Source organism: Thunnus albacares, chromosome 3 (assembly GCF_914725855.1).
Source record: "Thunnus albacares chromosome 3, fThuAlb1.1, whole genome shotgun sequence".
NCBI lineage: Eukaryota > Metazoa > Chordata > Actinopteri > Scombriformes > Scombridae > Thunnus > Thunnus albacares.
Genome location: NC_058108.1, coordinates 20,910,932 through 20,934,004, shown reverse-complemented (window position 1 = coordinate 20,934,004; position 23,073 = coordinate 20,910,932). Strand labels below are relative to the sequence as shown.

Sequence of the window (23,073 nt, the reverse complement as noted above, 5' to 3'; positions counted from 1 at the left end):
CCATCAATGTGCCTCTCTACCTACAGGTACTGATCATACCACAAACCTCCACCTGCACCCTCAGATCTGCCAGCAGCTTGCTCCCCCAGGCCCACAGCACTATGCTCCACACCATGGGGGATCGAGCCTTCTGCTCTGCTGCACCACACTTGGAGAACAGCCTTCCTAACCATCTGAGGGCAACACAGACCCTAGTCTCTTTTAAAAAAGGCCTAAAAATGTTTCTATTCAGGAAGGCTTTTTCATCTTTCTACTATTTCCTTTATGTTGTGTGTAGGGCTGTCACGGTTAAGGAATTTCCCCTGCGGTGATTCAGGTTGGCTCAACAGCGTGTTATGTGGTCTATGCGATATTAGTGCCTTTAGCACTGAACATACAATACACATGCAGTGAAGTGTAAAACAAGAAGGGTATAACTTCATGAAAAAAAGGAAAAATGTAACATAGCAAAGTTGTGGCGGTTGCTCGCCATCCACCGTGGCTGGCTTGTCTATCGCACGGTATTGCAATATTGCAGTTATTGTGAAAGCCCTAGTTGTGTGTCCTATGTTATAAACACTGTAGCACTTTAAGTTTCACTATGAATGAAGAGTTAAATGAATTATCATTATTATTATTTTTTATGAAAAAAATGCATTGTCTTTGTTTTAGTTAAATATGAGGTGACAATGTATAATTGAGATAGTTTTCTAATAATTATGAGATGTTAAGTATACAGAATATTCTAAGTCACATAATGTGATGATTTAAGCATTTTTTTTTACTTTGTGAAAGACCTAATTCTGAAATCTGTCATGCATATCTTTTTGATTAAATTAAATAGCAGTAATTTTTCTTTTTTGGTCAGACTGAGGTAAGAAATGATGAATGTGTAGTTAGGTTCACTCCAAAGTCAAAAGACATATTTAGGACACCTAGGTCACCCCCAGCAGGGTCTGTCATGAATCTGAGTGTTACCTTGCTTTTTGGACATCATGAAACTAATTATCGCTATCAAGGTGAGACATCAGTAAAGGAGAAAAGACCTCTGGTGTACACCGCCACCTGTGGCACTGACAATGCGAATGAGCAGCAGGCAGGTTTTTGGCATTACCCTTTGCACCAGAGCATTTCTTCACTTTTCAAACACTCAGTATACTTTATAAGAAGCATTAAGTGCTGTAGCATCATGTTGCCACTCCCTGAACATTTTCTACGTGGTAATACTTTCATGGTGAATTTGTCATGCAAAGAATGAGAGTATTTGAATGAAAATCAGAAGTCAATCAGAATCAGAGGGACATTTTACATTTTCTATTTATGGCTGATTGAAAGTGATGCTTAAAATTACATGCTGAGTCAAACGCTTAAAAGGGAACTTGCTCAAAGGAAAGCAGACATAAAGTTTCTAGTACACTGTTTATCTTTATGCAACACAATTCAACTGACTTAAATCCAAGGATTTTTTGAATTACAAGATTCATCTGTCCCTTGCACTACTGCTCTAATAGAATTTTATTAAGATGTTCTAGGCTAGGGTACTTACCTTACCCTGCAGTAGGGACACTAGGGATACAGGCACAAGTAATTTTCAGTCTAAATTTACAAGTGTTTCAGCCTTTTGCATCAGAGACTCCTCTGTTTGCTGTATTCTGCACTGATTCATTCCAACATAAGACAGGCTAGTGGACACATGAAGGATGTAGAGGCTTGTTTGGCACTGGATGAGGCAATAGGCCAGAGTAGTCAGGGCTATCAAAAGTGGGGGCATGCTGCTCCAGAGAGCTGGGTTTTGAAAATGGGCTTGGTGGCTCTCTGTGGGATTTCTGCATCATCTGACAGCAGAACAAAGTTCTTTTGGCAGACAGAGCCCAGTCAGAGGCAATGTTTGATGTAGTCTGTGAAGCCAGAAACATTAGAGCCAGAACGCAAACGCATAAAGAAAGGCACTAAGTAAATATGTTAAAACACAAAATTGAATTAAACACTGTATATGAAAATCCCACACACACCATTCCGCCAAATGTGGGTGAAAAACTGGCTGTGGCAGGTAGCTGTAAATGTCTACCAGCCATGGTGGCGGGTGAAGAATTCTGATCTTGTTTCTGTATAAAAGCATGTCCAACACTGAGAGTGTGACTGCTCTGCGTTGTGACATGGCAAAATCACTGCCTCTCTCTCTCTCTCTCTCTCTCTTTCTCTCTCAACAGGAAACACCTTGCATTGGACATAGCTAGAAGCAATTTAGACCCATATTAATTATCTCTCTTTCTCTCTCTCTCTCTTTCTCTCTCTCTCTCTCTCACACACACACACACACACACACACACACACAAACACAAACAGAGATGTATTCACTCTTGAGTCACTTCCAATAAACAATCCAACACACAAACCCCAATAAATAGCAGTTATCTATTTATTTTTGCAAGTTTTTAACATTTTTAATTATTATAATCGTTATTTTTGAAATTATTCTTAATAAGTCTTGTACCATTAAGCCCTATGGCACAGATAGTAAACAAAATGTATAAAAATGCATTTGTTTTAAAAGGTCAGAGGGAGCAGGGAGTGCTTGGTTAGGTGACCTCAGGATTTAATCTCTGCTTTTTGGCAATGATGTGGTTCTGTTTGTTTTCATCAGAACGGACCTCCAGTGCAAACTGGGGCGGTTTGCAGTGTAATACTGAACATGAGAATTAATAATATCAATAATAATAATAATAACTTTATTTGTATAGCACTTTTCAAAAGCAACCAAGGCCATGGTACTCTACCTATCTACCTTTGTAGTTATCATTTTCATATTAAACACAATCACTGACATATCTTCTCTCCGCACATACAGTAACAGTCAAAAGTTTGAACACAGTTTCTCATTAACTTGAATGAGTAGGTGTATCCAAACTTTTGACAGGTACTGTATATGCCACACATAGATATGTTTTATGGCATTTTGTTTATATATCTTTGTCTATGTGACAATGTACTTTGTTAGTCTGATTAATGAGTACAGCATTTGACTTGCACCATCTCTATAGATATATACTGTTCTTTGTCTGTCATCTATTTGTACTTTCTTTAGTACTTGTTAGTTAATTATAAGGACAAATATCACATTTTCTCTCTCTGTCCTTCTCTAACCTGCCCCTATTTTCCATCACTATTTGACCTTCTTCTTGCTCTTTTATTGTACCTCTCTCTCTAAGGTGAGCAATGATGTAATTCAAGCAGCTTTGTATTTTATGAATGTATACACATACTCCGCGACCGATTTATAGGGAACATATGCTCATTAGCAACATTTGAAGTCCTTCAAATAGCAAATAGTGTTGCTGAAATTAAATGATGACAGAGTCCACAGGTACAGTTTCTCTTTAAACTAACAATAGAATGTGATTGGTTGTCAGTGCCAGGTGTGAAGGTTTCAGCATCTCAGATGTAGCCACCCACATGGAATGAATTTACAGGGAATATTGAGAATATTTATAGAAGATATATATACAGCATCTTTGTGGGAAAAAAACAACATGTCAATTAAAGAGAAGGACAACATGTTCAAGGCCACCATCTTAGCACAACAGTAGTATGGAGAAGAACATTCCTGAAAGCACAAAAAATCCATTCTGTACGTTGAACTAAGAAGCTAAGAACTACAGCCTACAGAACTACTGTACCTGGCCTGGAACCTTGATTAATACTGGATACTATTGAGTGTGACGAAGTTTTCAAATATTTTACACTTTTTCAGAAAACTATTGAAAACAGAAAAAAAAAATTACTTAGTAATTACTGATATTTTTTTCCTTCCACTGTCATTTCCATGGCCTTGTTCTTGTAAAAACTATTATATACACTAATACTTCCGGCATGGACTACATCCTAAATTACCTGTGTGGTTCAGCATATGTCAGACTGAAAGTACACATGGCAGAAGACGACTCAACATTATACAGTAGTAATATGGACAATACAATTGCTGACCTCTGTTCTGGGGCAGCTGTGACTCAAGAGTTAGAGCAGGTTAGGTCAGTATCTTGGCTTGCTGCCATCTGTGTGTGAGTGTGTGAGTGAATGGGTGAATGAGCGTTAAAACTGTAAAAGTGCTATATAAATGCAGCTATCTATGCCAGGGGTAGTCACCATTGCTTCATTGGAATTTAATCACAATGAGAAGGTTATGGTCTCCTGTTGAAGTAACAAGTCTTTTATCTAACTGACACTGAAAGCTTTGCAGTTGCTGAACACTGAAACACTGAAAATGTAGCATCTTAGAAGGTGAAGAGGGAAAAACAGATCTTAAGGATAGCATGAAAGAAATAGAAGTTGCAACGTACACAAGATCAACATCTAGTCCAAGTTTTATACACATTGTGGCAGGTTTCTGTTCAATGAAGAAAATTAACGAAGTGTTTTATAATGGCTGCGTTATTTACACAGTGGAGAACATTATTTTTGAGTTGGGATAAAAACAATAAACTGGAGGCCATTTAACATCAAGCTGCTTTCAAATGACACCCCCAGATGTATTGGGACACACGTGTTATTCTGTCTACCATCAATAATAGACTCTTTACTTCAACCATTTTGGCCTGCTAAGATAGATCATTTTAATTTTAAGTTTGTTTTTTCTTTATGTACTTTAATAGACTTACACAATTTAAAGTTAGTGTAAAAAGTAATACAATGAAAATACTTTATCATCAATTTATATATATATAATTTTAATGACAAACCCATACATCACCTTCATGTTTTACCATGGACAAAAATGTCAGCTGAATCCTTTTTCCACACATAAGTTAAACTTTCACTCACCTCCAAAGCCTCACACATGAGCAAATCATGATGATGATGCTGTATTGATTTTTCTGTTTAAGCAGTTGACAGTGCTTATTGAAGCAAACTTTGCATCACATAAAAACATGCTTCAAGGAGTTGTAACCCATAGCGACAGCCATGTCCCCCCCCTGTCACATGCTCCAGTGACTATTATGATGGTATTGTTTTTCCTATTTTGTTTACCCCAGTTGCAGTTAGTATAAGCTCCTTTAAAATCATAGAAAGATGGAAAGAGGTGGATCTTTTTTGTAGATTTTGTAGGAAACTAAGGATGTATACTGACATAAACCTTCACTGGGTCAATGTTTTCACAGTTTTGATTTAGGAGATACACAGTATATCTGAGATAAGACTACGATGGTAATAATTAGAATTGCCTGTGGCTATCTCAATTTATCTTGAGTAAATTTCTACTGTTCTTCAGCTCATACTCAGTTGCTGATTATATAATGAGATTATGTCACCTAAAGTACAAAAGAAGATAAAAGATAAACACTAATACTGAACATGAATAAGCTCAATCTTAGTTCCCTGTCCACATGTGACCCTTTCAAACTGAGAGAAACCTCCATCTGCTGGAGGTCGCACTCAATTGCGGACGCAGAATCATCTCTTGCTGTTTCCTCACCACACCACTGACAGCCACTCTATGGTATAATTGTCTCTACCGACCCCCACTACAATCCTTTCCCAGCTGCCCATCAACATTATCTCTGCAGCGGGCCAATTACTCATCATCTGCCTTGTTTTGTTGGGCTCCCACAGTCAGACGTCTTCTGATTCAATGAATGATTTAAATAATGGGCCTGTAATCATAGATGCTGATAATTTTGAGTCTTATTTGATCCCTCAAATCAATTCAGTCTATATACAATACACCACAACCTCTATCCATTTTACTATGGAATAAAACTATCTAATAAAATTATAACTGGTTGTGAACAAAATCAGCCTAGAGTTTGGAAATCCATTTACATTTTGCATGTTCGGTTACACAACACAATTTCAAAGTCAAATTTATTTATAAGGCACATTTAAAAACAACCCACGTTGACCAAAGTGCTGTACAGACCAGAGCAGGTAGCTAAAATCATAAATACAAGAAACAACAACAACAACGACATAACAACACAGTCACAAACTGAAACTTTTCACCCATGACTGCTTGTCCATAAATGGTGATTGATTGCTTTCATGTAGTTCAGAAGATACTCCTGCTCTTCTGAAAGTCAATAATATGTAGTGCAACATGTTCAGGGGGCTGGGCAATGCAATGCTAAAACTGGCTCGGCAGTGGTCAAATGGGAAGCCAGTAGGAAGCCAATAGCCACCAAGTGATGGTGATTTAACTGTTTTTCCACACATTATACATAGATTGTACTTGATTGTAATGTACTTGTTTCTACATTGATTACGCACCACTGGTTGGATAGAAGATACAATATGTGCAGTTATGTTTTGTAAGTCTTCATGCTTTCCACGGATAGTCAGAATGTGAGATATGAAATATTCTTCAATTAAAAAATCTGAATCATATGATCATTCAGAAAACTATGTGACTCACTGCACTTTTTGAGCATGTTTCACAGATAAAGCCACAACTAGTGGCGGAAATGAAAAAGATGTAAGATAATTTTGTCGACATCTTTGTTTATAGTTTGATATGGAAGCTGATGAGTCACATTTACATATGAATGCTTAATTGAAGGCATAGATGATTTGTGTTAAAAGGGAAAAAAAGGGTTATTCAAAGGTTATTCATTCAAAAAAATCAATTTCCTCATCTACCATCAATCTGCAATATGGTTGTATGTGTTTGTATGACTGTGTTCATGTGAGTGTGTAGGCATGTGTATTTCACGCACAGCCACACACTTTCACCTACACTTGTGCTGACCTTAACTCCAAAGCAGAGAGCCAAAGCTCTTAAAGTCTTAAAACTGATGGTCTGGATACTCTCATCTCCTGTTCGCTGTGTCAAGTCATTATAGTGCACCAAGTCATTAGCTGATGGTGTAGTCATCCATTACAGCTAAGAGGGAATATAGCAAAGGCGAAGCAGAGATGATTTCGACATCAAGATGTCCAGATCATGTGAAGGACAATTTTTCTTCCTTTTCCTTTGGTGCTCAATATATCATTGTAGTTGTCAGAGTTTCAAGCGAAATCTAAAAGTCAGGGCTCCTGCTTTCTCTCTCCACAAACTTTACTTTAGCAGATCTGAGAATGCCAGAATGATTGTGGTGTCCATGAACTCCATGGGTTTTCTTAAAGCAGCTCTCCACTCAAAAATGTTTTTCTTTTTGTATTGTTATTTCACTTGGATGTTTCACACTGTGTAGAATGATGTGTAGAATTTGACACTAGAAGACTTTTTTCATATTCATCTGCTGAAGGGAGAAGCTTCTTTAGAACCACCTCAAAGTCCACAGAAATTAACCTGCCTTTTCTACCACAGTATACACGTCTGCTCTGTAAACCACTAAACCTGTGTTCTCCTTTGAGAAAAAAACAGGAACCAAATCATCAGAAGCAGAATATTAGTATTTGTGCCTGATATGGTTTGTATGGTTTGATATGTATTAAAACACATCTGTATGGGATCTTTAATGAAGATAAAATTCAAAGAACAGCGTATCCACCGAGGAAAAGTGGGGCTAAAAACTAAAGAGGACAATCTCAGTTGCATCTATCTTAATGCCAAAATGTTTTATTTTGTTTGTCCCACAGTCACATAAATGCAATGGTTGCAGTACTTTAAAAGTAAATGTAAAGAAATGTTAATAAAGTGTATTTTGCCACTAAGCAAGTATTGTGAATCACCTGCTGGCAAATGCAGTATCTAAGGTTAAATGGTGGAATGCCAGACAGGGTCAGGACAAAGTAGTGGGCTGTTAGGTAATTGTGGATCCTTGGTATAATTACTGTAATCAAATAGAGAGCCAAACTCCCACCCCATTTTCAAGGTAGTCTCTCTTCCACTAGATGCAGTGAGACCAGCACACAATCAACTGCATTTTGGCCAAAGACACAGTACCACTCTAATTTGCAGAAGCATACTATCCCTTCTTGTTCAGTTTCATGTGGAATAATAATCTAGCAGGACAATGGCCTTAACATGAATCACCAGACCTCAAGCTAACTAACCAATTTTAGGAAGATTTAGAAGCTGAAAGGCAAAATACATATTCTATTATTATAACCCACTCTCTGGAGTGCCCCCAGAACATCTCACATTGTGTATATATTTGTAGACCTGATACGAGATATATTATGTTTGAGAGAAACTTTTTGTCAAATAGTTGAACAAAATACTTCTGGCGATACATTGGCGTGGATGATACCACTCCACAGTCTAATCCAAAAAGTATACATTTATTCAGTGATTAGAATACAGACGAGAACAAAAATCTGCACCAAAGCTTAGCCCCTGATTAATTGTTTTTCTGCATAAACTCTAACATACAACATCTTAACATGTTGGTACTGCAACAGTCACAAAGGCCTGTACTGTTTGCAGTAATCCATCACTGCAGTACTGCAGTGATGGATTACACCACTAGGTGGGGACTCTTTTCGTTTGATGAGATGCACTTGCACTTTCCTGCAGCACTATAAAGACAGCTATCCTGATTTACTACGTAGATGTAGTTCACTCTTCAAAAGGTATGGTTAACAGGTACAGTAGAATAACATGGAAGTTGTGCAAATCCCTCTCCCAGCTAGCTATTTCACAACCCATACTAATGCCATATTACCAGCTCCAACACATTACAGTAGTTGATTGCCAAAGCAGAACACATGAACAGATGCACTGACATGGTAAACATCTGTGGAAACACAGCACAAACCACAGAGGCTTTGCCTTTACTCAGATTCGCCCAAATAATTATACAAGACCCGCGTTCCGACATAACAGAAAGTATTTATTAGATCTAGTTAACAGAACTAGACGAGGCTCTCTGGGAATAGTAATCCAGATTGCAGATGTTAGTGTCAGCACGTACCTATCAAGAAGGACAAAAACTCAAAAAACTCAAAAAGCTTAGTTCTACCAGCTTCACTATATATTTGGCTCCATACACATATTCTCGGTGGTAAAAATATTTTTATTAATTTTTAATTCCAGGGAACAAGAAGATTTGATACCAAAGTTATGACTCCTGTAAATAAAAATGCAAGGAAAAAAAAGTCAGATGGAAAGAAACTTGGCTGATATGAGGAATGTAAGGCATTGTCACAGCTCATTGTCTTTGAGAATTAATGGGAGAACGATGACAAGGCCAGGACTGATTCCACAGCAGTGCAATGCAAGGCGAGTACGGACCTTCAGAGAAGAATATTTATGTTATAGCTTTATGCTAATATTATGTGTCAAGCAATTACATCTGTATTCAGAATGGATAGCCTAGCCATAATTGACAATGACATAGAAAGCCTGGCTACAGGACAGTTTGATCAAATGAACAATGTCATACTCTAGTCTTGACTCATTATACTCTAGCCTTTATTGTTGGCAAGGCCAAACAATGAATGTCAATAGACTGAGTTTGATTCATTACACAAAGCCAGATTTGAAATCATGAGACATACATGATGATGAGTACATTTAAATTGTATCATCAGCACTGAAATTAATTCATTGCATGTGTTATATGGCTCTGTGTTGTGGCTATAGAGAATGTAGTAAATTGCATTTTTAATTACATTATTTCCTCTTTTTTTGTACTTTTATACGTAGACTCACTGTCATCTGATCCGTGTTAATATGCATGGAAATGGTTTTCTGCTGCAAGGGTGGAACTAATATAGGACACTCTTTCGTTCATTGGATAAATGTTATTTCGCAACTCTGAAATCAGAAAACTGCTTTCTCACAGCAACGTCAAAGGAGGCAGACATTATATGGCCCAATTCATTACAGTCAGTGAAGGAGGGAGGGAAAGAGAGAGAGAGAGAGGGAGAAAGACAGAGCAAGAGAGTGAGTGAGAGAGAGAGAGAGAGAGAGAGAGAGAGAGAGAGAGAGGGGGAGAAAGACAGAGCGAGAGAGTGAGTGAGAGAGAGAGAGAGAGAGAGAGAGAGAGAGACAGAGAGAGAGAGGGAGAGAGAGAGCGAGAGAGAGAGAGAGAGAGAGAGAGAGAGAGAGAGAGAGAGAGAGAGAGAGAGAGAGAGAGAGAGAGGAAGAGAGGGGGGGGTTTCATTAAAGCTCCTGGTTTAAGCCCAGCCCATTCTGAATATGTAAATGTCTCAGGCACAGAGAAAAACACAGCAACAGAAAAGCGAGGAGGGAAGAGGGGGAGAGAGAGAGAGAGAGAGAAAGAGGAGGGGAGCAGCATGAACAAGTGAGTGAGCGATCAAGGGAAAGAGAGCAAGAGTGAGGGAAAGAGAGCGAGCACTCTGAATTGTGAGTGGCTTACGACACTCAGTGAACAGAAGGTGCTTCTGCATGCGCTGTCAGTGTACTGGTCTGCTGCAAGGGATTGCGCGCTCCTTTGCTTCCCACATTTACCGCCCCTGCCTGCCTACCAGCACCAGCCTTCAGCAGCCTCTTCCAGCTGGCTGAGAAAACACCCGGAGAGCAAGGGAGTGAACGAAACCTGCAAGCCACAGGGGATGCGAGAGGCTTCTTAACCGAGATGAGCCACTGAGATGACAAGGAATACTGTTACACAAGAAAACAGTGAACAGGGTTCACCTCTTTAAATCCTTTTTTTTCCCCTTGCATCCGTCACTGAAAGCATGATTACCCACTTGAATGGATTTAAACCTTACAAGTCAGTGATTGCTTCCAGAGATGGACAATAATATGTGTTGACAGATCTGCTGAAACTTAAGCAGCAAGGGGAGGAGAAAAGAGCAGGACAGATATTTAAAAAGATTTTTCCGTGGTCTTTTTTTTTTTTCTTTCTCTGGTTGTGTCTTCTCCCCTCTGATCATTGCAGCAGAGGACTGCGGAGGAGCTAAAGAGACAGAGCTCATGCATGCAGACAGGGGAACTTGCACTTCCTACCATCTCGCTGAAAGCTACTTGGATTCCTTCTCTTTCTGGCTCTTTCACTTGAGGAGAACTAAGACATTGTAAGCCTGCCAAGGATCTGGTGTCCACTGAAAAGAGAGAAGGGAGGGGGGGAGAATTTGTACCACAGTAGGGTCTTTTTTAGATTCGCACATAATTAGTGTTGGGGCACAAAGCGAGACGCTGAATGGAGATTGTCAGCTTTTGGATAGGGGTGAGTAGGAATCTTTTCAAATAAGATCGATCAATGAGGACAGTTTTTTTTTCTCCATCCCTTTACTCTCCACCCACTGCTTGATTTATAACATAAGCAAAGAGACTTGCCCTTTATCATTTGCATTTTCGACAAGGATTCCCTTGGTTGACTAAATAAAAGAAATATAAAATATCACTGTCTACAGCTAAAATACAAAAACGGAACAAAACCGATTACTAAATTAATTAAATATGATGTGATACATATGATGTGATAGGTGCAAAAACAATATCCAGAGTGGTTCAATGGACATTTTCTCAGTGACATCCCTGGATATTTATGCTAATGGATTTCCTTCTAATTGGACTGTACTTAAAGTGGCCACTGAAGAAGCCCCCAGGGTTGATACTGTGTTCATTGGGCATTTTTCTCAGAACGGTTCCCTTGGTAGAGGGGGTTTGTCCAAGGCTGTGCCGCTGCGACAGCAAGCTGCTGTACTGCGAGGGGCTCAACCTCACAGACATTCCCCGCAATCTGAGCAGCGCTATGGGCCTGTCCATGAGAGAGAACAACTTGACCGAGCTGCGTGAAGGCCAACTAGCTGGTCTGTCACAGCTCACCTGGCTCTACCTAGATCACAACAACATTGACATTGTAGAGGAGGGTGCATTTGACAGGCTAAGACGGGTCAAGGAGTTAGACCTGAGCAGCAACCGAATTGAGAGTCTGCCAAATGGTACCTTTAGGCCCCTCCCAAACCTGCGCATCCTGGACCTCTCATACAACAGGCTGCAGGCACTAGAGCCCGACCTATTCCACGGCCTTAGAAAGCTCACCAATTTGCATTTGCGCTACAATACTCTCAAATTTGTGCCAGTGCGGATTTTTCAAGACTGCCGGAGCATGCAGTTTCTGGACTTGGGATACAACCAACTGCAAAGCCTGGCACGAAACTCCTTCGCTGGCCTCTTCAAGTTGACTGAGTTGCATCTTGAGCACAATGAGCTGGTTAAAGTCAACCTAGCCCACTTCCCTCGCCTCATCTCTTTACGTACTCTGTACATGCACAACAATCGTGCCACTATTGTTGTCAATACCCTGGACTGGACATGGCATTTTTTAGAGAAGATTGACCTGTCAGCCAATGAAATCGAGTACATTGAGCCACATGTTTTTGAGAGTGCACCGAACCTCAAGGTGCTGATGCTAGACTCCAATCGGTTGACTTCCATGGACCAGCGCATCCTGGATTCATGGTCATCGCTGGACAGCATTACCCTGGCAGGGAATGACTGGGAGTGCAGCCGCAACGTGTGTGCCTTGGCCTCTTGGCTGAGTGCCTTCCGAGGCCAGCGTGACAATTCCCTGCTGTGTTCAAGCCCCGACACCGCACAGGGCGAGGATGTGTTGGATGCTGTCTATGCTTTTCAGCTATGTGAGGATCACCCACTGGAGGTAACTACAGCAGGCCTGTATGCCTCTACAAGGGATCTGGCCCAAGGTGGCTCTGTGTTCCTTGGCCCATTTACTCCCAACCCTTATGAGGGCGAGGGTAGTGAGGTGGTCACCAGTTCTTTCACTGTCACAGTGGGCCATGATGACCTGGAGAGCACCATGCAGATCCACAAGGTGGTGACTGGCACCATGGCACTCATCTTTTCCTTTCTCATTGTTGTGCTCATGCTATATGTGGCATGGAAGTGCTTTCCAGCCGGAATAAGACAACTGAGGCAGTGCTTCAGCAGTCAGCGCCGTAAGCAGAAGCAAAAGCAAAGCATGCAGCAGATGGCTGCAATGTCCACACCAGAGTACTATGTTGACTATAAACCTAACCACATTGAGGGAGCTCTGGTAATCATCAATGAATATGGCTCTTGCACTTGCCAACAGCAACCTTCTCGGGAATGTGAGGTGTGACCCTGCTTTGTGAGTACGTCTTTACCTGTGATTATCTGGATATACAGCAAATCCCTTTTTTGGATACACTGGGGAGGGGAATATTGCGGGACAGAAGGAATTAAGGGATCTTTTGGACACTTTTTACACAGCATCTCACTGTGATGTGGAAGGAGTGTGCTTTATGCGTCTGACTATTTCGTGGTGGATTTACTGCTACTGCTATCTACTGCTGATTTGAGGTCACAGGGCATACTGGGCACCTGACTCTTGGACCTGTTGATGTACTACAGAAACACAGAGAGGAATACATTGTGGGCACTGAGGCTTTTCTCTCATGGATGGATATTTGAGCTTTAATGTGTCTTTCTACTTCAGGACATTTAATTATTGTTTGAAAATAAACTGGGGACACACAATAGAAGAAAAAAGAAAAAAAAAAAACAAACCATTTGTATTATGGTAAACACAATATTTGCCAAGCATTTAAAATATAAAAAACATGTTTAAGTTGGATTAAAAATGTAAAGATAAAAGTCTGTGTAAAATATGTTAAAAGAAGTGCAAGTGTGGACAAAAAATGATACAAGATAATCTATTTCTTTTGTAAACTACAAAAAATGTTTAAATAAATGAATTGCTATTCACAGTAAACTCATTTGTACGTGAGAAGCCTGTCAGAGAGGATGAATGACAATAGACGCAGTCTTTGCGCTCGTGGACTGGAGAGCAATGTCTCTGCAGTGTATTGAACCAAAAAAATAAAAAATAAAATGAAATACAAAAAAAAGAAAGGGGCAGAGGGATATCTGCATCTCATCTCCAATGTAAAATCCATGGTCTGAATTTTAGATCTCTGTTTTAACTCACATATTTGTTGTTTTATCATTCACTGTGTTGGCTCGCTATCAGTGTAGTTTCTTTCCCCCCTCCCCATTGCCTATCTGTGAATAGATTCAAATGATCTATTACATTTTGATCAGTTAGCATATTTTCATATATTATATCACTATTTGTGTACCATCCAAGTAAAGAAAGCAGAGTGTCAAAGATCTAAAGCTATGCCTCTCATTGCTTCTTGCTCTTTGGCTTTCATAGTGGAGTGATGCCTCCTTTCACTGAATCAAGCACACTAAAGACAACAGTCATCTTAACCATGCTTACTTATATCAAAATACAGTATTGGAATCACTGAAGAAATTATCCACCAGCTTCAAGGAAGATTTGCACATTCAATATTCTTCACTGTGTTTCCATGTGATGTAAAATGTTTGTTGAATACAAGGCCATTTTGAGGTGTATATATATTCTTCTTCCTCTGGTGTTCATTGTGTAAATTAGTTCACTGACAAAAGTTGTGTTTCCTGTGTCCTTTGACATGAACAGTATGTTGTGTGGGGTGGGGGTGGGGGGGGGCAGTGAGAGGGAGGATGGAGGATGGAGGCACAACGACTGCAGAAAGAGGGAACAGACTGCTCTCTAGTGTGCATATTCTCATACTGTGGCTGCGTTTTACCTCTTGTGCACCATATTCTGCAAACTTCCACAGCAGGGGCAACAGTTATATAATGAATTTGAAGTGGCTTTTTCTGAAAAAAAAAATCAATGCATCAATTTGCATCATTTTTGTGTTATTTTCCGATAAATTAAGATAATGTTTACAACTTGTAAGTCAGCAGGAATAAAAATGTTTTAAGAACTCACTGACAATCATTACACAATTAGCTCTAATAAGAGTAAAATGTTATCCTCAAATTTACCCTCAACATTGTAAGTGCAGCTGGTGTTCTGGTATTCTTTGAACAACATGCAACAAGGGGTCAGAAAAACAGATAAGCGTTGGATGAGTGTTGTTATAGGGTTAGAAATGGTTTGTTGAGTTTTGAATTGGTGGAGCCTGAAAGGGCAAATCATGGCCTGGAAGTAAGCTCTGCCTAAGAAGACAAGTTTAGAGGATTTAAGGTCCTCCAGGCAATAATGTGACTGAAAAAAGAGTTTGCCTGGGTTGAGGATTAATTTTATTTTCACTGTGCTAATTATCAGAGGTACTGAAATGAAATACTGTATGTTTAAGTGAAAATAGCAGTTACTGGTTAAAATTTTGACAGTATTTTTTGGAAAATATTGCAGGGAGTGGATACAATTGCAAGCTCTCAAAAATTATTCATTAAATATGTGTTAATTCTTGCAATCATAAAAATACCAAATCCTGTAGGGACTGACGAACTGAAATTGATATACATATTGAATTACCCTCTTTTCTTTCCACAGCTCATAGGATTGCACTCAGGTAAAATCTCATCACATACTAATCATCCTCAATATTAATATGAAGGATGAGCTGGGAATTTAGAGTTTTGCACTTGAATGCACTAAATTGACACTACTTTCTTATTATATTCTTCATGCAAGTGGAAGTAAACATGGATTTCATGTTGCAATATAAATTATGGTATAAATATAATTTTAGACAATATCATAGAATGTTTCCTTCAAAAACATAAACATAAAAAAAACTTTCAGCATGGAATTAATCATTGATTCATCATTTAAAAATATATATATATAGCTTGTGTCTGTATATTTGTTGAGTTTCCGTTGTGTTCAGGGAGTTTCTCTTTACACATATTCATTCTAAATGGTGCTGATTCATGGAGTTTTAATCTGAAACTGACCTCAGTGGTCTGCGACAGTAAAGGGACCCTCTACCAATCATCAACATCAAACCAGTGTCTGAAGAGGTGGTCCATGTAGGATGATAAATAAAGATACAGTGTGAGCAATTTGCATAAGATACACTTTGTTGTTGAAATGATATATAATACCCACAGTGTAGTTTAACGTTTTTGGTTATTAACAGGTTTATTAACTCCAGTGATTAAAACAACTAAATTAATAGTCTGTGTGTGCTGCATATAGTGCGGGAGTTATAGAACCACTAAACTTTGTGTTCAGGGGACATGTTTTGGGGAGCGGTAATCACTTTAAGTTGCCATGTGGGATTTATGATCCATTTCTTATTTATGGTACCAAAGGTGCCCCACTTTAAGACTCAACATGGCTGTTAATCATAACCTGCCATACATACTGAATGCAAATGACTGCAGTATGTACTGCAGGACATCATAGTAGAGATTTATTTTATTCTCTCATCTTCATCCAGTCTAGAATTTTTGCCCCCCTTTGAGTCCTTCACAGCCCCTAAAACATGTAACTACAGAGTAAATTTGTGGTTGTGAAGCTTCATTTTTATAAATATTGGATGATGCCTGGCATAGAGGGCAATACTGGCACCGCTATTGATTTAATTTCATTCTCTTCTTAAAAAAGCAACCATGGCAAAAGGTGATGGAGAATGGCTCTAAAATTTTAAAAGCTTTGAGTCCTGAGGGCTGACATTAAACTACTTTAGACTTATCTTTAACTTTCTTCACCTTTACCTTCTCTCTCTCTCTCTCTCTCTCTCTCTCTCTCTCTCTCTCTCTCTCAATCCTTTTCTCAGTGTCTGTAAGACACAGTAAATATAGAGAAAAACATCAATTCATCTAACTGACAATAGATCAAATCTCTGCTTGACCTAAGCCTGGGGTGATAATTCCCTGAGGGGAAATATGTGCTCTCAGACAGCATCCATTATAAATGCCTTGATTGATGATGCTCAGTAAAAATCAATACAGATGAGTGGTAACCAAAATGATCACAGTGATAACAAATGTATTCATCTCTCCCTCACGTTTCCAAGAGTACACTGATGGTTGACGAAGATATCTTTTATTAATATGGAAACCCATAATTGATTTGGACGATGATAAGTGGTTGACGTGTTTTTTTGTGACTGTCTTACACAAATCAGATCAGTCAGACAAAAAGTGTGATGTTCTGCTCCTTTTTAAGCGCAGTTGGGCAGGAAACGTGACATTTGTTCCGTACTTTGCAGAGCTGCAGCTGCTTGCCAGCCAGAGGATATACAGGGGTAGTATGCACAATGCACTTGCTAATAGGTTTGAAGCTATTGTCTTGCATCTTTATGTGTGCACAACTGAGCATGTGGTGTATGTGTGCACATGCAGTGCGTTTGTGCACATGTGTGGTTATAAATAAGCACAACAGACCTGGAAATCTAGGGCTATGCAAGTAAGGTGATAATGAGTAAAATTCTGAGATCAAAAGTTACAAAAAGAAGATGGGTATGAAGATAGAGTTACTGACACAAAGAGTAAAGGTCATAACAATGAAATGAGAAAATGTGAAGGGGTGTGGTGGGCAAAAAATGGAGCATTCTATATGTGTGAGTATGAGGCAAAAGGTCAAACACTAACAGACCCTGCAGACTCAACAGTACAGATAGTAACTAGCTCAGATACCAATGAACGCAATATCAATCTGTAAGCCCTCACAACTGGTCAGCACTGAGTCTTGTTTTAACAGCTAAATTGGTTTTATGTAACACAAAATCAACAGTGGCATACAAAAAAAGTGGTCCATGCACGTGTATGCCAGTGTGCCTGTCTATAAAGTATCTTTGCCTGTGCAGTGGTGTGTGTGTCAATGACAAAACATCACTCTGCAGATCTTTAGGAAACAGCTTGCATCACAACCTGCAGCAAGGTAGGGGGGGGGCTTAGAGATGCAAACAAATCCTTAAAAAATAAATTAACCCAGCTTCCTGTGAGGGGTATTGATTGGGCAACATTCTGCCATCTCATTGGGACTGGGACTGTGCTGCATAATAAATGCTTAACACCCCCTCATAACTGGATGGAGAGCTAAATCATGGGTGGCAGCATGTACTGCAGTAGGCTGTAAGGTGCTGGTGATGACTAATGACAATGTGTGGGTGGCTTTCCACTGCTTCTTTTATAACAGGTGGGTTATCGGGATCAATATTCTAATCATCATCAACATTATCTTTGAATCCCAAAACCTCTGACACAACATTTTCTCTCTCATTGCATTTTCCCTGCTCTTCCTCTTTCCAAATACTGCTGCTGTCATTGTTATAAGTGTGACATTACTGCACTAAAGTCAATGATAGCCTCTAAGAAAATCCTGATGTTTATAAAAACTAAACGTCTAAGTTTGGGATCAATTGAAAGCCACACAATAGAGAGATTCTTCCTTTTAAATAATGGATTTTGATGTAAAACTAGGAACTGCATATAGTTTACTTACAAAACCTCTGCACCCCCCGAAAATAGAACAAACTGTCAGAATAATAACTTCACTAAAACAGACACAGGTCCAATAGGGCACCATAATTACATTCATTACTCAGGCTAACTCTCCGGGCAGTCTATAGCTCTCAACGCCCACTGCTTCATTTACATGCACCATACTCAAGCAACACTGAATTAATAACAATGGCTGAGGAGTCATTATTCTTACCTACATATGGTACAGTACTGTAGGCAGACCTGTGGTGGCTGCTGAGGAAGGTGAAACTAGTTAGAGAATGGGGGCAAGGTTGGCAGCTGAATATTCATTACACTGAGTCAGAGGGTGGGAGAGGAACAGAGAATTACTGGCTGCTATTGTTATTATTATTATTACGATTATTATTACCATGAGTTGTTTTGTAGTTAACTTACTTGCTATGACTTGGTTGGACTGGCCTATACTAATGTTTTGCCTTGCCTTTAACATAAAACATCAGGGTCTGTCAGTGAGATAATACATGGCAACAGCTGGGCCTGCATCTGGGGCTCCATGTAACCCATATAAGAGCAGATGTGGGTCAGCGCCTAATATTCAGAGTAATACCGTGGCTGAACTACAAAGCTTTATTCAGGACTGGACTGGGGATTTATTGTTCATTCATTATTGTTATTCATACCAGACAGAAAGACAAAATGATGAGAAGTACGAGAAATCACAAATAATATCGGCAACAATTTTTACACCTCAGATCTTGTAGGTCGTGGATGTTTTAAATGTTGTTTTTTTTTAATCTAGTCCTATTTCTCATGTAAATGGTCATATTAAATGAGATGCCTGAAGACATGTGTCCAACACATACTCCAGCACCCACTCAAGGACAAAGTGATCAATAAAAATGCATGGTTGAGATTTTTGCAAGGGCATAGGCTACTATTTGATCTAAAAACAATAAATCATTTAAATGATAAAACAGTATTTATCATATATACTGCATATAGCTCCTCAATTCAAATGGGAGTTATGAATGAAGGTTATGGTAACCTATTATCTCTTGAACAGTTTTATCGTCTTAGAAAAAACATGGTTGTGCTAGAGAAAGTATTTGCTGCAGTACTGACCAGCATAAGGGTGAAATGTGGGTAATGGGGGCATAAAATGGTGATGAAAACATCAGAAGCAAACTGTGTAAATGAATGTGTCCAGATAGCAAACTACATAAAAGAAGATGTGAAATAAATTTGCAACGTTAATTTGACAAGGCTGGTCAATGAAATTATGATGTTACAGAAAACAAGTGTTACATTTGATTCAAGTCACATTTTACTGCATTGCCAAGTTGTAATATAGAAGAATATTTTGAGGATATGTGTCTTGTGCAAATTGATATCAATACAAAGAAGAAGTCAATCAATCTACTTCTTTTCCAGGTGGAAGAAAAAAAGTATGATCATGAAGTCTAAAAATAACAAAATCAAACACAACATACTCAATTCAATGATCATGAAATGAATAACATTATGGAGCCTCACAGGCTGCCTAAAACCTAAATATCAGTGTAATTGCCATTCTGGGGACATCCTGGCCTTTTCAACAACAACAGCAACTATAAATTAAGCTCCTGAATGCACATTTAGATTCACTGTGTTACATGTGGGCACCACCAGTCTTTGACAGAACTCAAACAAACAAACAAAAAGAAAATGATTCTAAAAAATGCGGGGATACTGGGAACTGATTTCAAGACAATGCCTATTTGCCTTCTTAGCTGATGACTGTCAACTCCTTTGCCCAGCAGACAGACATCAGCTCAGCTTATTCACCACTTATGCTAAATGAGTCATCAGAACAACCGCATCATGTTTCATTATCCGTAGCCAGATCACCTCACATAAAACCCAAATTCCAAACAAAACTTTGATTAAGCATTTCAAAGGTATGGCACGGCAAAACTGTAGGAGCTTCTTTTTGAATAAAAAGTTAACACAGGTTAAGGGAAGTAAAAATAGACAGCATTTATCATTTCCCATTTATCTGATCAGTGTCAGGATGAATAAATGCTATTCTACCCGCTCTCCTTGCCCCCTCTCTCTTCCCTATCTGTGAGGGCAGATTGGCATCTCTCCAGTAGCCAATGAGATTGGCTGCGTAAATGGAATTGCCCCATTCTCCAAGTGTCAGCTGAGCAAAGGGAACGTGCTCACTGTTTACAAAACCACTGAGCTAAAATGCATCCCCGGTGCAACAAATACTTCAGATGCAATTTTGCTAAACATTCTCACTGTGACAGTCAATGTATACAAGCTGATCCAGCCCAGAGGATTCAAAGTAAATACAAAAGATGGACTTACCTGTCATATTAAATGCAGGGCAGAAGACCAATGGATCCGAAAAGAATGCCAAAAAGAGACAGAGAGAAAAGAAAAGGCTTGTTAAAATATATCCCTTTGCATTTAAAGTTACAACAAAGAACTTTCATTTTGTGTTGATTTTGGTGGCCCCTGTGGACAAAAGTGGTAATATTTCCCGTAATGAAGACTGCATTTCCCATAAGCACCACCGCCTTGTGTCGTAAAGATCTTGAGCTGGCTAGCATGTGCATTTGTTTTGCGAGTGAAAGAAAGACTCAACTTGTTTTAAATACTATTTTTCTTTATTAAACAGCTGTTTGCAGGAAGCATAACAATGAGGTAATGTATCTATTTGTGGCTATGTGAGATTAATAATTGTAATATGACGACGGTGTGCGCTCTGTCTCTCTCTCTTTTTCTCTCGTCTTTTTTACAACGAGTCAGGAAGCCGACAACGAGTCTAACTTTATTTTTAATGTTATCAAATGAAGAGAAATGTCCTTCTCTCGTCCTAAACAAGTCTTTGTACTCTCTCATGCTACAATGCTACATGTAATGTAAACACCCAATTTGGGATCACAGACTTTTTTCAGGGCCAAGCAGACAGTTTGAGAAAGCAACAGATTGCTGTGAGATTAGACAGCCTATGGCAGAGTACAATGGAGTGTTTGCATTGCATAGACCAAAGAGCCCGCAGTACCATACAGTAGTTAAACTGACGGTGCGTTTAATGTCTAACTTGCTACAGCCATCATAGTCGACAGCGAAAAGAGCATAAGCAGAAAGACGATCTTTTATTGGGAGATTGTGCTGACAAAGAGCTGTGACGGCCAACTGTGACACTGGTACCCCAATCTGCCAGCCATGCAGCGCAACACTACATGTCTATATATGTTTATATTACTCCCATGCTTCTGTGCAATCTAAGCAAGTTGTGAAAAAGGATGCTTGATCACATCATTGTTGCGACTGCTTCACACAAACTGAAAAAGAAAAGTGTCAAAGGTTGACTGGTCAGCACTGCTGCTCACTACAGGGCACAGGTTAGATTTTTGACATTTCCCGAGACAAGTGTATGTTTTTTATAATGTATTGCATGAGTTTCTTTTATCATTCTGAGGAAAAGTGGACTCTAAACTCTGCTGGTATGAATTTGAGTGCTGCTATCTCTACAAACTGTGTTGTGTACTTATGACCTGTCCCAGGTGCCTCAGTGTGTTCAAATGTCTCTGTCTACCAAATGTATACTGTACAGGGATAACAGCCCCCCTCAGGGCTCAAGACTAACGGTGTCTCGTTAACCCGGGGATGGTAGAAAATGTGTTTGGGACGAACAGTACGTATCCTGGGGAAGATCTCTGTTTGTTGTTGTTTAGTCGCTTAGCAAACAACATACTGAACCGAGCGCTGACTACAAGGGAACGCATCTTCTCATGCTTTTACTATAGTTACTATCACTGGCTGACTACTCAGCTCGAGACTTGAAATGTTCCCGCGGCATCGGTCTATGTATCTCCTCAGTCACAACGCTGCCCTGACTGTGTGTGAGTATATTAGCTAAAGCAATTAGACAATTCCAATATATTATTGTGTTTTTTTTTGTTATAAACGCAGTCTTAAACACTTATTAAACATAGCTTGTACATGGATAGTGGTGATATGTGGATTGCAGTTATATCAGCAGGCACCGCAGTTAATCCGCGGATCGGGCTGGTCGGATCATAAAAATGAACATTCTGATTAATAGCGGATGGGTCACGGGTGTTGAAATAATAAATCATTAATGAGGAAAATATTAATTACATTCTCTAAAATGTGAACATAGCAGAGAGTGGAGCTACGGTCCGCTGCTGCTCCGCAGCGCACAGCTTCGTTTTTCGTCAGGCATGAATTACTGACTCACAACTAAGGAAACTAACAACAGGGAATACTAAGAAATATACTATCACTAATAACAATTATTTCTACAATTATACAAGAGAGATTGCTGGAGAAATTGGTGCACTCAGCATGCTACAATCTTTCCAGACCGCATGGGTTATCAGGAGCAGAAATGGGACCGCAGCAGGCAGCAAACATACATAAATATGAAACTGCATTACAAAGGCACAGTTCACCATGGAAACGTTTACAATTACTGAAAGCAGCATTTCTAATCTTTAAAGTAAATCGTTAAAGAAAACACTCATACATCAACGGGGGTGGATTTAGTGATTTGGGGGCCCCAGGCAAACTCTGTCTTGCTTTACACGTTCTTGTTGTTTTAATGTTGGAATTGATGGTTATATGTGTGTATGCACATAGTCCTAGTTTGCTATTGTTGTTTCTATTCTCTGTTTATGGTTTCTTTCCTTTGGATGTTTAAATATCACTGTGATATAGATTGAAAAAAACTAAAAGAGCTAATTTGGTAAATGTGTATAAATCAGGGCTTTTCTCTTGGCTGGTAAGAAAGCTTAGAGAATCAATCACTGTTAAATTTAGTGTATAAATTCACATCTGTTTGGGCATTGCTGCCACTCAATGGATGGCACTTTAAGACTGAATGAGTGAAATATACAGTATATTTATGGTGAATGTCAACCTTGCAATATGAGGCTGCATTTCAGTCAATATGCCATTATTTTCCCTCTTGGCTG

At 39.3% G+C, this 23,073-nt stretch overlaps 2 protein-coding genes across 3 annotated transcripts in view; one reads left to right on the top strand and one right to left on the bottom strand.

Annotated features, from left to right (window-relative positions):
- The window catches only part of ctnna2 (catenin (cadherin-associated protein), alpha 2), a 337,649-nt gene that overhangs the window by 122,985 nt on the left and 191,591 nt on the right, over positions 1-23,073 (bottom strand). The window lies entirely within an intron of this gene.
- Positions 10,153-13,981, top strand: lrrtm1 (leucine rich repeat transmembrane neuronal 1). The gene has a single exon (XM_044346942.1). It carries the CDS (start codon positions 11,373-11,375, stop codon positions 12,948-12,950), a length of 1,578 nt encoding a protein of 525 aa, XP_044202877.1. The 5' UTR covers positions 10,153-11,372; the 3' UTR covers positions 12,951-13,981.

Bases quoted from the DNA above. Each gene is read 5' to 3' on its own strand.
- lrrtm1 (XM_044346942.1), top strand. From the start codon at position 11,373: ATGCTAATGGATTTCCTTCTAATTGGACTGTACTTAAAGTGGCCACTG.